The following is a 15,649-nucleotide window of genomic DNA, read 5'->3' on the forward strand; positions in this document are numbered from 1 at the left end:
ATTGGCAGAAATCTTGCTGGCTGAAGTACCCTATGTTAGCTACTTGTTCAGAGTGGAGGTATCAAATGATCTTCCTTTGCACTTTTAACATAACAGTATATTATCTGGGATTAACCAAGAGCCACAGGAAATTAATGTAAAATAGAATTGACAGGGGAAAAAAAAGATAAATGCAAGGCCAGCATCTTTTCTTAAGATGTTTAGTTTTCCAAAAGGATCTTGGTTTGATGTGCCAAAGGCAGTTGAAACCCAATTCAGTTTTGCTCCATGCTAGAAAACAACTGTCAGACAGTAAAGACTGCCCAAGCTGAAGGTGAAAGTGAGCAAGATGGAATTGCATGCAACCAGGCTTCCCTGTTACACTTTCCCCAGTCAGGAATGGGAGAATGTTTCAAGCTTTCTCTTGCTTTTCCTCATGATGGTCAAGCTTGATGCATTTTCAGCTCTTCATGCTTTGACTACGGAAAAAAAGTGTGGCTTGAACTTTGAAAAGCATATTTCTCAGTTTTATTTCTGGACTTTGATCAGTAGCTCTCCGGTAAAAAAGATGCTAGTATTTAAAAAATCTTCACTAATCTGGCATGGACATCTTGACACAGGGTCTGTTCTTAAAACACATTGAATGCGCGCATCTTCTGACTTGAAAGGAAAAAGGAAGAAAGAAGAAAAAGTGTAAAACAGTGGAACTCAACCCCATAGGCAGAATGTTTCTTCACAGCAGTTGTGGGGTTTCTCTTTAATTATATGTAATAAAAAACTTGCAGATGATACCCACTCTTCAGAGGAGGGGATAAGACAAGAAAAGTCCCCTTGCCTGAGGCCCAGAACTGGAAATAAAAACCATAGTTAGCTGGCATTATGCTTTTTGATTATAGCAATGTCACCAGTGATCTAATGATGACTTGTCATCCCCTTTAATGATATATCATCCCACAGATCATTGTGTGCATGATAGCAGATGATACAGTAAAATATTTTGATGGAAGACACGAACAGTTTCCTATAGAGTAAACTGCTTTTCTGTAGAGCCTGCGTTCCCTCAGCAGGATCTGGTGGTGCCTGCTTTTCCATGGGCAGGACTGTATCAACAGAGACTGGCTCTGTGGTGTTACAGAGTGTGTCCCAGCAGTTCCAGTGCTGAGGCATCACAACAGTGTTGGGCTTCCATTGCAGCACGTTGTTTTCTGTGGGGCTGCTGCTTTGGTCTGCAGACAGGAGAGCAGCCTTAGGAGATGCAAAACCGTTGCCTAACAAAACTTACCTTCTTCTCCCCTTTGCTTTACAGAAAGTATCAGAGAGGAACGCGAGTACGCCTGAGACTGCTGGATCTTGAACTCACATCTAGGTTCTTGGGCGCAAAAACTGATACAACATTGCTGGAAGCCGATGCGGTGCTTTTAGGGCTTGCAGAAAGCAAGCAAACAAAGCAAAAGGAGTGAATTTCATGTAAATAAATGCGCTTTGTGCTCTATAGCAAATTACACAAATGTTTCCTCAGGAATTTAAAAGTGTCTGTCTGCCTGGTTATATAAATAACGAGATCAATAAAAGAATAAGCACATTGTACCTGATTCTTGCTCCGTTTATATTCACTCATCTTTCTCACTTTTTCAGTTTAGATTTCAATGTGAAAGGTTGATTGAGCTTCCATGGGTATTATTAATTGAATGTTTACATATTTTTGTGTAAAGAATTCCAGAGTTCAGCTTCCCATCCCAAAAGGGTGTTGATCTAAGGCATTGTACTTCCATGGAGGAAATCCGAAGCTTGCTGTTGTGCTCCTTCCAGTATGGTGTTTCCTACAGAACTATATCAAGGGTTCCTGATTTCCAAGTTGCAGTGCAGAATGTTTTACTGCAGATACTGGTTTTAATCTGTATCTGCATGAAGAACTAGAGGTAATTCTTTGCTTTGACTGGAGCACTCATTTCCAATGCATGTTAGTAAATTTTCTCTGGATGTTAATATAAACAAAAAGAAACTATTGCAATGTAGTAGGCCAAGCGTAGGTCTTAGGTTTCTGTAAGTGTATTTAAGATAAATTTAATGGGTATCTGAATGCACAACAAAAGAATCATGCTATGCTATTTCCAAATCTTTCAGAGCTTTTGCTATCAAGAGACCATTTCTTTTGATTTCTAGTATACCCACAGCTGAATTCTGCACAGTCACTTGGCGATCTGCATAGCGCCTAGCAGGTGTGCTGAGGGCAAGTGAAATTTGCCATTTATACCACTGAATTACAAAAGAAAGCCTGATTAATCTTCAAGTATTTTGCCCAGATATTGGAATAAAATGAAATTTTCTAAGGTGGTATTGCCTTGTTTGTCCGTAGTGACTATGCAATGACAACATGTTTCTCGCTGTATGTACTAACTCAGCAAAATGTACACTGGCTTAAGTGTGTATTACACAAATCCACAGACACCTCATCTTTCTGCTGGAGCAGGCCATGTGAGCAGTGATGGAGCCACTAAAGGATGGTGGCTTCTGCCTCTCACGACTGAGTATATTGCTGTTTCAGCCACATGAGGGAAGAGGAGATAAGGGATTCCTAAACAAGCAGGGTACCAGGGAGCCAGCTCCAGGCTAACATGGCTCACACCCCCCTTTCCTTGCCTGCATCTGAGAGATACTTGGATGAGATGGCATCAGAGAGCAGAAACTGTGAGCAATTCTGCTAGATTGTAGCTGGCCTGTGGGTCAGATCGCCACCCAAACTCTGCAAGTCTTCATATGGCCCCAAAAAAATCACTCAGAACAGGATGCAAAAGCTTTAATCATTTTAGAATTCTTTTCCTAAAGCATTGTCATTTCTCTTTTAAGGGTACCTGCTGTGGGTAATTTCCAAAATACGTCTCATGCATGATCTGTCAAGGAGAATATTTCTGATATATATTTCTGATATAAGGTATTTATTTGCCCAAAAGATGAGGAGGACTCATCATGGATAATGCCTAATCATTCTGAAGGGAATGGGCATGTTTTAGCAGATCCTGTTATAGTTTTGCAGACTGAAGTTCTGTTTCTGAAATCAGTAAGGATCCAAACAAGAGAGAGGAAACAAGCAATGTGAGTTTGTTTTGTTGCTTTAATTTGCTCATTCATCTCAGTGATCTTGGGGGAGTTTGAACATGAATTTCATTGGGTGTTAGCCTCCAGGTGAAGAGTTATCCTAGCACTGGAGTAGGAAAAGAAGGCCTTTTTAAGAAGTCGGAAGGGATTTAAAGTATCAAAGAGAAATCCTGTCTGTTGAATGTAACTCATCCTACATGCTTGATCAACCCTAAATAAGAGTGATTTGGGAGGAAATACATACATTAATGTTTTGGGGGCAGTCTAAGAGTTATTTCACAGTGGGTATCAAATAGTGGTTTTATCAACTCTTCCTTGGCTAACATTTAGAGAAGTGACTTTTAGAGACTGTAGAAGTTGCTGTTTCAGATCCAGCTTAATGTTTTATTTGGAAACTCGCAAGTTCACATAAACTGATCATCTTACATATTGTGTGGTTGAACCTTCAATGGCTTGAGGCTGCTGCTAGCCTTTCTGGCCTTTGGAGAACCAGCCGTTCTCCCAACTCATCTTTGGTGACCTTCAAGGCCATTGTTTATTGGACCTCTAAGCTGTTCAGACAAGAGTTGTCCCAGGGAGTCATCTCTGGGGTAGCCTAAGCCCACCACACATTTCCTCAATTCTGTACAACTCCCAAATGCAGAACTGCAATGACAGAGCAGGGAATTCTGCAATGTCTTTGTGGTGTGCAGCTGGGGTTGTGTTTCATACTTGTAATACCTGCATATGCCAAGAATATGTGTAGACCAGAGGTCCTTAATGCAACGTAAGGAACAACCAACATTTGTTACTGAACAACTACAATGGCACAACTGCATGGTCCTGTGCCTATTGAGACTATTATCATTTTTCACTCCACTTTTTTACCAGAGTAGAAGTTGATAATGCAAACAGGTATTTCTAGGGCCATCCATACAGAAGAATGAAAAATGCAGACACTTTTCTGCTGGTTGCCACCTGTCCCCCGGAGTTCACTCTTTCTTTATGACTGCATGCCTTTTTGCTCCTTCTCTTTGCATTTTCTGCTGCCAGGTGCACACAAGCATATGTACAACCCATTCCTCTAAGTCTCCTTGTCCACATAGTTCGGATTCCTGAGTGGCCTTGCATGTGTCTTGGTTTGGGCAGTCACATGCATCTTTTTGTTTGGAGGTCATTCTTATCTCATGTGTGAAGACAGTAATTTCTGCTAACATAAAGGGGGGGTAAAGCCACACCAGCAGCTCCTGTGGCACTGTGCCTAGCCTGCACCACCACCTGGAATACTCCTGTCACTTAAGTATACTACATGTATTACTAGTATTAACCAAATGAGTGCTGCTGAGTCAACGTACTGAGTCAAGTGTAAATCCGTCGTTTTGCTGAGAATCCTGAGGCCAGTATAAGCCGAGTTCTGCAACTACATTCATCAGACTGCCAAAATTGGGAATTTTTCTATATATCATGCTATGTTTTATTCTAAATTTTGTTATTTTTGTCTCACTCTGAAGCACTGACCAGATGAGCAAAGATAATTACTAAAATCACATGGATTTAACCTCACACAATTGATTTTTTTATTATGGAGCTGAGAAGACATTTGGTGTTAGCAGGTCGCTGTTTCTTGATCTGTCAGAAGAGGTTTTTTCCTATAACAGTCTTGATATTTGAAAGTGTTGAAGGTGGTTCTGCTCTGAAAATTTTCAGCTCTGAAAACAGCACAGATCCCACTTCATTAGCAGATACTCAATTCCTCATCTTCCTGTATCGGGTACTGCTTTGCATGATGCCCACATCTCTTAAAATTTCCCACTGAAATTTGGATGAATGTGTCAGATTCGCTTCAAGTAGTTGTAATTCATGCTTGATATGAGGTAAAATTTATGCTCGGAGATGTGATGGTGAGTGCTCAGTGAACAGCCTGGAAAGCATCCTGAGCAGAGGGGCCGGCTACTATCCCAGTCTTGCCGTCCCCACTCGGTCGGCTGCTGGGTGATTAGTCGCAAGTAGCTGTGGGCAGCTACAGATCTTAACTTCTACACAAGCGAGAAATGTTTCCACCCATTCTGCTAGGACACTTTTTTTAGGCCTGTAACTGAAGTGTCCGTGAACTTCACCCTACCCCACATCCACTTCTTACTCCACCCAAGTCTCACACCTGAATGTCTGTAGTGCTTTCTGGTTTTACAGGTGTGCTTGTAAGCAAAGTTAGCTTTAATAAATACAGAATCCAAGCTGTTTGGGGTTTTAGCTGAGTTTTAGCTGGGGTTTTAGTTTAGTTTGTGTTACTCGAGTCCTGTTTTGAAGGTTTTAATAAGTTTTCCTGAAATTCTACCATTTATTTTATGAACAGAACATTAAAACAGTTCATACATACTTGGAAAGCAAAACAGCTTGATCGTGATGGGGAGCTGGAAGAAAAATGGAAATAGTTCAGTGTTCTTTTGGTGACTGATGTGCTATAACAAGACCTGGTAAATCCCCCTGGGCTTGTCTGCGCTTTCATATTCCAGGCCTTTAGGTGATGAGATGGGGAAAAAGGGAAATGCTCAAGAAATCAGGCCTGCCTATTGAAAGCGAATCAGCATCTTGCCACCAAAGCTTTGGCACGGAGCTCATTTCTAAGGAAAAGAATACTTCACATTTTGCTTTTCTTTAGGGCATTCTGGAAAGTTTGGGTTCCTCCTCATTTCTTAATACTGCCACATTTATAAATCAGGCAAATGATTGTTCGTGCTTTTTTTCTGACAGCATTATTCCCTCGTGCTCAGAAAGCTTTTCAAGTCGTCTGTTTTGGCTAGAGAGCATTTCTGCTAGATACAGCATGCACTCTGCATGTATTTTTTAGGGAATTATGCATTCTGGGGAAGGGTTTATCACATATGAAGGGTCTAGACTGCCCAAATGAGGCTATTACATTGTCAGCTGGCCATAACCCAAAATAAATATTATCCTCGGTATGACTGCATTAGACTAACATCAGTAAATACGCTTCAGTATTCTTATTTCCTTCTGGGTTGTGTCTTGTTCAATCAAAGTTGAGCAGGCTGGTGCGCTGGCTCTGTATGGCGGCTGTGAGGAGGACACGGGCCGTTTGTTACCGCTGCAGCCTGTCTGCAGCAGGCTGGGTGCCAAGTGCAGCCGAGAGGGACACTTCTCAAATGGGTTAATCGATCCAAGGCAGCCTTGGGGTGGATGCTGTAGTCACTCTGCAGCTTTGGGTTAACTGCTGAAAGTGGCAGCATATTTAAATTACTGAAAAATGTTGACATTTAGAGTAAAAAGGGTCTTTTTTTTTTTTCTTTCTCCTGTCTTGTATGAGAAATCAAAGAACTACTGAAAGAATCAACTCTGTTGTTAACTGCCTTTCACAAAACAGCAGCTCAGCCAGTTGAATCTTTGCTCATCTTCTCAGCCTCAAACCTCGCTGATGTATAAGACATAACGCATACGGGAATGTGGTATTGCACGGTCTCAGTCCAGTAGCATGGGGGAGAAAGGTAAGGGCTTAATACTTCTCTTCCCAGGGACAGGAGTTGCCATTTTCATGTCAAAATGACTAAATTGAATACAAATAAAACACAGAACTAAATGAAGTTGAAGGCCACAATCTAATGTGCCAATTACCAAAACGTACAGAGACGTCAGAGAAGAGAGTTCAGGGTACATCCCGACCTGCCTCGCAAATGGGTGTATGGGTGTCTTGCTGGTCATGGTGACCAAGAGAGGTGCCTGAGGACTGGAGGAAAACAAATGTCACTCCTATCTTCAGAAAGAGGCCAAAGGAGGACTCCAGTGGTGGCCAGTGACAGGAGCAGAGGCACTGGGCACACACTGAAACACAGGAGGCTCCCTCAAACATCAGGAAACACTTTTTTACTGTGGGGGTGGCCGAGCACTGGCACAGGTTGCCCAGAGAGGTTGTGGAGTCTCCATCCTTGGCAATATTCAAAAACCACCAGGACACAGTCCTAGGCAGCCAGCTCTAGGTGGTCCTGCTTGAGTAGGGGAGCTGGACCAGATGACCTCCAGAGGTCTCTTCCCACTTCAACCGACCTGTGATTATGTGATCTGTTGGCATCTTATTTCAGATGCCGCTCTGAACACTGTTTCTTTTCATTTCTCTAAGACTGTAAAAGCTTAGAGCTTCTTCTGTATGGCATGGAGGTGATCAACTCCTGAGCTAGGAGGGTATGGTCTTCACTTTGGGATCCAATTGCTAAAGGACCGCAGGAAATCAGGGACCTCCAGAAGTGGCAAAGGTGGAAACTGGTACCTTCTGCATATCCTTGAGGCTGTCTTGCTGTTTGTTCAGCATGGCTTTCCCTGCAGTGGAAGAAATACTGTGGCTACTTCACGTGGCTACTGCCATCTCCCACCAAAGGTATCATTCTTCCTGCTTTATTCCTGCTGCATGCATGGACAAACTGGGAATAGGTTCAGTCAGACTTAGATTTCTTTAGGTTCAGGCCTGCGTGCAGTGTGGTAAGGGTGTCCATCAGCTCAGAGCTCGGTGCCAGCCCCACCAAGTTAAAGGACAGTTTTGTCGATTTGACTGCCAGCAGCATCTTGCAGCTGGCAGGGCTGTTCTTCAAGGGTGGTTTTTCAGAGCAGCAGTGATCCGTGGACTCTTATGTTTAAATGTCCTTTCCTGCCCTGTCACTGCTCACTCCTGCCTTCCCTGTCTGCCAAAGCCCTTATGTGAGCTCCCCTGGCTTGTTGCAGGCTAGCACGGATCTAGCTGTTAAATAGCCTGACCCGGAGAAGGAGGCACAAAGAGGCCTGCTGTGGTTTGCTCAGGATCACGTAGCTGCCAGCAGGCGCTGGCATGTCGTTTCATCGTCCCTTGAGGGCCAGGCTTTGCTGCCTGTGAGGGAGGGTCTCACACGCTGGTTTGGGTTCCTGTTGGCTCCCAGCAGACCACCACTGAGTTCACAGCAGCATTTGGGGTGGCAGAGTCTTCAGCAAGCTTGGGAGCGATGCGCTGCCCCGGCGCCCGGGTTTCCCTCGCCCGGGCGAGCAGGGGAGGCGAGGGCAGGAGCCCAGGGAGGCGGGCGGCTGCCTGGCAGCTGGAGCTGTGAAAGAGCAGCGTCGGCTTGAAATCTTTCTGCCGTGCCCTTTGCACCTCGGGCTGTGGCTTCTTTGCACACGCTGCATCACCGGGGAGCTGAAGTTTCATTTACCGACTCTGATAAAAGGTCCCCCCAATCCCAATTAGCGTTGCCGGTCATCCGCCTCAATGGCGGGTTAAACGGAGGTGCCCGCTGGAGCGGTGGGCGCGGGGCTGGGCGGGGGGCAGGCAGGGGAGCCGCCGGGCGGGCAGGAGAGCCAGCAGCGCCAGGGGGGCTGGGGGCACCCGCCCCTCTCCGGGGCGCTGGACCCTTTCAAGCGAGCTGTGGCGCGCCGGGTTCTTGTGTGAAAAACAAGGGGCACAATGCTGGAGTCGTAACCTCCTCACCCCTGACGGCATGGGAAAGTGCACTCCTCAGCTGTTGGGTATAGAAAGGCTGCTGCAGGCATGAGAAATGTTCATAAAAATGCCGTTTAGAGCCTGCCCTTCTACTCTGCACATGTCATCTTGCCTATCAAGCTGCCTAATTGGAAAATTAGGCTGGCCTTAATTTAGAGCCTTGAAAGCTCATGCCAATAATTTCCCAGAGACTTTTTTTTTTTCCCAATTATTATTATTAACGATTTCAGCACATTGGAAATCTTTATTTGGGGGGAAAAAAAAAAAAAAAGAAGTACAGGCGGGAAGAGCAGATCTTTCATTTCAGAAAGACTCTCTGATTTCTGTGTGTGAGATTGTATTGTTGTGCATCCCGTGAATGATCATCCGGAGATGAATGCGAACCTCTGCTGTTTTCCATGCATCATTCCTTATTTGACTGTACGCAGATTGCTGGGCACGTTTTAATTTACAGCCTGTTATACTCTTCTTTTGGAGCTTAATGCACCTGCTATTTTCTATCTGCTGAGGCTCTGAAAACAGCAGTGAGCTGAAGCTGCCTTGCAGCTGTGAATGCTTGCCCCCCAGGGTCTTTTGTCTGCTGGCACTGCTGATCCCGAGTCACCTAAGGAGACCTGAGGCGATGTGCAGGATCAGGCCAGCTAGCTGAATCCTTCCGGACTTGGATTAGGGCTCAGCCCTGCAGTTGGCCACATCCAGATAGCTGCAGTCTATCTCAGAGACCTCAATTTCAGACTCCGTTTAGATGACGTGGTGAAGATCTCTCTGTGCCTGGGTACTGTCCACCTGAGACACCCCATGGGGTGAAGGCAGCGGTGACCATGCACACCAGGCTGTCTTGTTTATCTTCGGCTGTTGGGACAAGGAAGAAGGATTTCAGCTGACTCCCACTTATCCTCTGTGACAGGAGCTGTGCTCCACGGCCAGCTGGTCAGGGGCTGGTGGCAGCAGCATGGCAGGGCACTTTTGTCGCTCCCTCCACGCGCGTCAGCAGTTGGCCGCATCGGAAGCTGGATGGGCTGACAAACCCTCTTGCCATGTCTCTTGGCAGCAATAGGAGCAGCCGACGTACTGTGGGGACTAAAGCACAACTTGATAAACTTGTTAGCCCTCCGTTTTTTTATCCTGTTGCTGGAAGCTGCACGCATGAAGCATGGGAGTGGGAGAGGTCTATATCTAAGATGGTTTCCAAGGTATTTCCACTGGATACCTTAAGATAGATGCAGTGTGCTAAGGCCATGGACACATCCTCCCTAGGTCCTGCTGAGCCATCTGGAGAGGCCGCTGCTCTTGCACAACTGCTGTGCTACTTCACACCCCAGAAACTCCCTCCTGAGTGAGTTTCCAACCAACTTTGACCCTGCTGTTTGTACAATTTAAGGCTAGTTATCGTTCTAGTTGCTTGTTTTGGAAGATATACTTCCATGGACAGGGGCAGGAAATGGAAGGCAGTTGCCTCTCCATCTCCAGAATAGTGCTGCTGAGCTCTGGGGCAAGAAGGTGCCTGTGGGTGAGGCCACCAGGCAAATCTTAAAGGCAGGATGCAACCCCAGGGTTAGGGTTTGGCAGGTTCAGCCCTTCTCTTAGTGAAGCGAAGACTCCAAGCCTTCATATTCCACTAAAACTGTCACCACACACAGACTGGGGCTGAGAAACAACGTTGATGCAGAAAGAAGAGTTCAGCTAATGAATAGCCACCACCAATTATGAGGATGATTTTCCTTGAACTGTCCTATCCATCCAAGCTGTGACAGCCCCGTCAGCCTTGGTTAGGCTCTGGCAAGGCCATGGAATTAAATTTTCTGTGAGTTATACTAATGTCAATACAGCTTTCTACATTGCTGTGACTGACCCACAAATCAGAGGGGAAGCAAAGGTTGGGTTCTTATGGGTGAAACCCAAAATATTAGGGTAAAGAAAATACAGAGAACAAAGGGAAAACAAATGAAACTCCTGCTCATCTTGGTCTCTATCAACCCTCCCTGCAGGCATATAGCTTTGCACTGGAAGTCTCCCTGCGATAAAGCACCTGTGTGTCCCTGAAAGAATCACTGCCGTTTCACTCCTGCTGGAGGGCAAAGCCAAGCCCAGATGGGACACACAGAGCACGTGGTCCTGTCTTCATGAGAAATAAGTGTCATTATAGTTCCACCTTTATTGAGTGGTTTTGAAAGGGCAGAAGGTCTTCCTGGAGCAGAATTGAGTCTCAGGTGCATGGACCTGGGCAGATCAAAAGCATGGTCCCTTGTGCAACCCAGAGAGGTCTGTAGCGTACAGTATAGAATACAACTGTGCGTGGGTACTGGGTGGAGAAAATCGGATGTAAAAGGCATTTTTTCTTCAATTTACACAGAAAGATAAAAGTATGCGGCTAGCTATCTGTAGCAGTGCCTCTGGCAGCACCTTGCTTGTGTCTCCCTTCAACGCTGTGGTAGGACCCTGAGCTCAGCCGAGTCCCTCCTGTAAAAGGGCCAGTTGCAACGTCTCTGACCTTATTTTGGATGCCTTGTTTGATGGTAGCAGTGGGAGCGCCAGGCTGGAAGAGCTGCAGCTAAGCACCTGATGCAAACCACAGTAGCACCCTGTGAGCTCTGAAGATGGGCAGCTGGGGAGGACCTTTTGCCACTTGTTAGCCCCAGTTTATCGCTATTTATACAAAAGCACAGTTATATGTACATGTTACCCTATTTGAGCTCCTTGACACAGGACTTGGTGGCCGTCCCTGCCAGGGATGTGCCCCCTCTGCTGCCCTTCCTCTGGGCAGTTTTGCACTTCACCAGTGTGCAGTTAGCAGGAGTTATCCTCCCTGCCTTCCGCCACTTACAATGGAAATTAGTTCAGCAGGATGAAAGGTTGATGGTGGGAAAGCATGTCAGAAAATACAATGCAGAGAACACAACTCTTGGGAGAGAGCCGTTTGTTTTGTTATTTGAAAGGGCTCAGGATTTAGCCAAGGGGGCGTAGTTATAATTTACTTTAAGGGATGCTGACAACTGCATTTGTCAAGTTAGATTATGGTCATGCTGTCATAAAGGATCACTCTGTTGTTTTACTGCTGGTGTATATATGCATAACTACCTTGGGCCTCAATGAGGATAAAAATATGGCTCTGATGTGCGAAAACCCATACTGCTGCCTGATTTCCATGCTGCTTCATGGCCCTTTGGCCACAGTGGGACTATTCAGTGCATACGTTTGAGCACTTGAATGGATTTTAAGTCTTTGTAGATCTGAAATAGCTTGACCTTCTGACAATCACACTCTCTTAATTACTTGTCCTAAATACAGGCGGGATGAATGGAACATGCCCAGACATTTTCAGACAGATGTGAGCTCAGTGCTGAAAAGACTGGGCTGACACAGGCACCTTGATCTGCCCGTACGCATGTTCAGAGGTAGGTACTTGTTCAGCAAAGTGACCTCGTGCCTTTAAACTTACGTTTTGCTATTCATTACCATGATTTTCCTACCATGATTATGCTACTGTGCTTATACAGAATATTACTATTTGCCACCCCCCTTCTTTTCATTTTTAATTTCAAACTCTAAAAGTCTGAGGATCGATCAACATTTTTTCTTTTCATTTCCTCAGAAGAATGCCTGTCACTATTTATATTTCTTAATCAGATGCTTTCTTTCTACTAAAAGACATGCATATTTGAAAAAGCCAAGTACTCCCAAGAAATCTGCCAGTACTGCAGCCCAATACATTTGCTGGGGGGATGATGCTTAGCAAGGTGCTTCTGGGGCACTGAGCCATATGGGACAACTCTGAACCATTTCAAGCTCCTAACGTGAAACGCAGCCCCTCTCAGTCTGCGCACCAGGCCAGTGAATGCGGGCACACGGCTGAATACAGCAAGTCTGATTTGAATGTAAATGACAGGATTTAGCTACAGTTGTCCACACTGAGGTGCTAGTGAAGAAACAGCTTGGTCCTTCCGAGTCTGGTGTTGTGCTTGTGCCAGATCTCTCACTGTCCCTTCTCTTCATGGGAAACAAGGGATGAAGAACTGGATCGATGCACGGGTAGACAACTTCCTGTGCTATTTTTTTCCCATTACTTCCCAAATAATTCTGTCCCTTCTGCCCCATGTTTGTTATTCTTCATGCTGTGCCGCTGAAAAGCAGTAATTCAGCTTAGGATAGTTAAGTCTTTCCACCCTAAAGGGTTATGCTAAAAGAATTATTTCTGCATAAGGGTGGGTACATTCAAACACACCTCTCACAGCTGGATAGGCAGAATGGGATGTTGGCAGTGCACACCTTGTTCACCCGGAGTGGTCTGTGGATGCTCATGTCAGGTACCCACTGCGTACTCTCCTGAACTGAGGCCCTTCTGGAACACTACCTTTGGACTTTCAAAATCAGGTTTAGTTGATGAACCCTGAGGTTGTTATATGATGCTACATTTTTAGTATAGGGATACTCCAATTTTGAGTCCGGCCATGCATTTGATCCCTGTGGAACACTTGGCCATGGCTGCAAGCACAGGTAGGTTTAATCACTGGAGCTTGCTCGCTGGCATCCAGCATTCCCCATCTTCTCAACTTCGTGGTCCCTTGAAACTTAAGCTAAATGAGAAGGTGTTGGGCTTTTCCTGGCTTTTTGCTACCAGAAGGACATGTCATTAGCTGAGCACAGGCTGACAGGCGGGGTCTGGCCAGGGTGGCGCGGGGCCTGCTGGGGCTGTGCCGGTGGCACAGCTGTGCCCCTGCCCCAGCACAGAGCCAATTCTCCCCGGTACGGGGGCTGGTGGGAACACCTCAAATTAGCCATGTGGCCAGTGTTTAACCGCAACATTACCGATTCGCATCCGAACAGCTGACAGCCTGAATTATTTACTGCATGCAAATGGCAGGACCTGCTGTCTCTGTTAGTGCCGGGATCCGATTGCCACAGCCCATTAATCGTAATTGCTAGTTTGTGCTGACAGGAGCAGGGCCGTCACCCTGTGAGTGATTAGGCAGCTACTGGGGAGACCGTCCACCTCCTCACCCCCCCAGAAGGGGGCTACAGCTTTTTTCTTTCTTTTTTTTTTTTTTTTTTTAATTTAATTGAACTGCAAGGCCAAACCCAGTGACTGCCATATGCTGTGGCCCCCAGACAGCACAGAGGAAGCCCCCTCCCAGGGGAATGCGGTTGCTTCGGGGCCTTATTGTCACCTGGGGTTTTTGTGAGGGCCACCCTGGAGGTGGACAGGACACTGTGTGCTCATGGGAGAAGAGGTTCCCCGGCACAAGTCCCACTGCAGGGAATCAAGGCCATCTGGCTTGCAGGGGACTGTCCCCCAGGGCATCCGTGCCTCTGCAGTGCCGCATCTAGCGTGACCGTAAATCCAGTTTTAAATGGCTAAAGCGAAGGAGCATCCACTCCCTGTCCTGTCTCTTAGATCTCTTCACCAAGAAGCTTCTTCATGACAGTCCAGCTTCTCTTTTCCATTTTTTCTTTGCCATTTCCAACCTAACTTTCCCACCCTTAGCTGGACCATCCCATACAACTGCTCAGACATCCTCTCTGCATTGCTCAGGTACATCTCTATAAACCCCTCAGGCTCTTCTGCAAAGCACATTTGGTTCTCACCCTTTTATGTTGATCAATCAGCCCTTTGTGAACGCACTAACTTTCAGGTTTGGGTGCTTTTGCAATGGGGAAATAGCAGGTTTAACTCCCCAAACACAGAAGTTATGTTGTCTTGGGGTATTTGTAGCTGCTGCTCAGCTATCACAGCCGTCGTGAGTGCCTGGGAGGATGGATTGCCAGCAAACACCGTTGGAGCAAGGGGGAGATGCAAATAAGAGGGGAGAAAAAGCCTGTAAAAGCCTGGCAGAGTGGGCTAGAAGGAAAGGGGGGAGGGAGGCAAGACTGTGCAATGGTGGGTGCAGGGAACATGGAATGAGGCAGGAAGAGAAGGAGGAGGACAAATCAGAGGGACCAGGTAGTGGAGCAAGAGCACTTGAGCCTGGAGCAAGCCCAGGCCTGGGGAAGCTCCTCATCAGAGCTGGGCATGAAGGAGTAGGCCTGCTCGTTTTGGCTTGCAATGACAAATGACAGTTTTTCAAGTCATCGCCTTCTAATTGATGACTGCGTGAGAGTGCAAGCCCACATGAACAACTGTTGTTTGAATGGCTGGGGGATGAGGAGAGCAGGGGAAAAAAACCTCTGGAAATGGTGTAAGGAGCCTGTTTGGCATCTCTTAAGTATGTGAGCTATTTCAGGTATGCTTGTTAAACTTCTCCATTACTTGCCAGCACATGATACAACTATGCCTGTGTGCATGTGCATACAGTTTGTAAGAGGACATGTATCCTGGTGCAATGGTATGCAGGTTTCCTTTAAATCTATCATGTCAGGCCCCCATGTATAGCAGATGAAAACGAGATGTGCTGGTGGTTTGCTGCTCTTGTTGATACAAACTGTATTTAGTCTTGACCAGCTCTTGGACATTTGAGAGGTAGGAATTCTTTTTCTTGGTCCTTTTCTTTATGTACTCTCTAGCACAAATCACAAATAGCACAAGCTCTTTGTTACCCACCTCCCCTCCCTGTCAATCCATGTGCTTAGAATATGCAGATGAATCCAGGTTAAAATCTTGGAAAATCTCTGCTGGGGGGAAGACATCATCTGATCCCTTCCTTGGAGCACAGGCTTGATTTGTCTATCTCAAAATATGAAAGGCATTTGTATGTTAAGCAAATACTTAGCAAATGCTTATTCCAACCCTACACAAACATATGCAGCTCTCCTACCTGCTCAGTTTTCCCGGGTATATGAGCATTAAGGTTGAGATGCAATTGGTTTGTTTCCTTCTGGTGCTGAGAAAATGAGATGGCTGAGGGCAGGTGTGACTGATAGAGGTCTGTAACATTGCTTTATGGTAGGGAGTGATGGTTCTTCCAGTGCAAGGAATAGGGGCATCCAATAAAGCCAGCAAGCAGCAAGTTCAGAGTGAGCAGAAGCAAAACCCTTCTCCAGGTGATGTGTAGTTGGCTCCTTGCTGCAGGATGCTGGGGAGGCTGAAAACATGCACAAATTGAAGGGCAGACTCCAGAAACTGAAGGAGAGCAAAGCTGTCAAGGGTTGCTAAATGCACAGAGGCTGCTGCTGGCTGAGGCAGATCTGCCA

General features: G+C 46.1%; 1 protein-coding gene across 1 annotated transcript in view; it reads left to right on the top strand.

Moving 5' to 3' along the window:
- The window catches only part of TPD52 (tumor protein D52), a 127,875-nt gene extending 126,309 nt beyond the window's left edge, over positions 1–1,566 (top strand). Inside the window, exon 7 of the mRNA XM_056330270.1 lies at positions 1,286–1,566. Coding sequence (XP_056186245.1) covers positions 1,286–1,439 — 154 coding nt within the window. The 3' untranslated portion in view covers positions 1,440–1,566. The remainder of the gene's footprint in view (positions 1–1,285) is intronic.
- The last annotated feature ends 14,083 nt before the right edge of the window (positions 1,567–15,649 follow it).

This window comes from Falco biarmicus, chromosome 3 (genome assembly GCF_023638135.1).
Source record: "Falco biarmicus isolate bFalBia1 chromosome 3, bFalBia1.pri, whole genome shotgun sequence".
Taxonomy (NCBI): domain Eukaryota; kingdom Metazoa; phylum Chordata; class Aves; order Falconiformes; family Falconidae; genus Falco; species Falco biarmicus.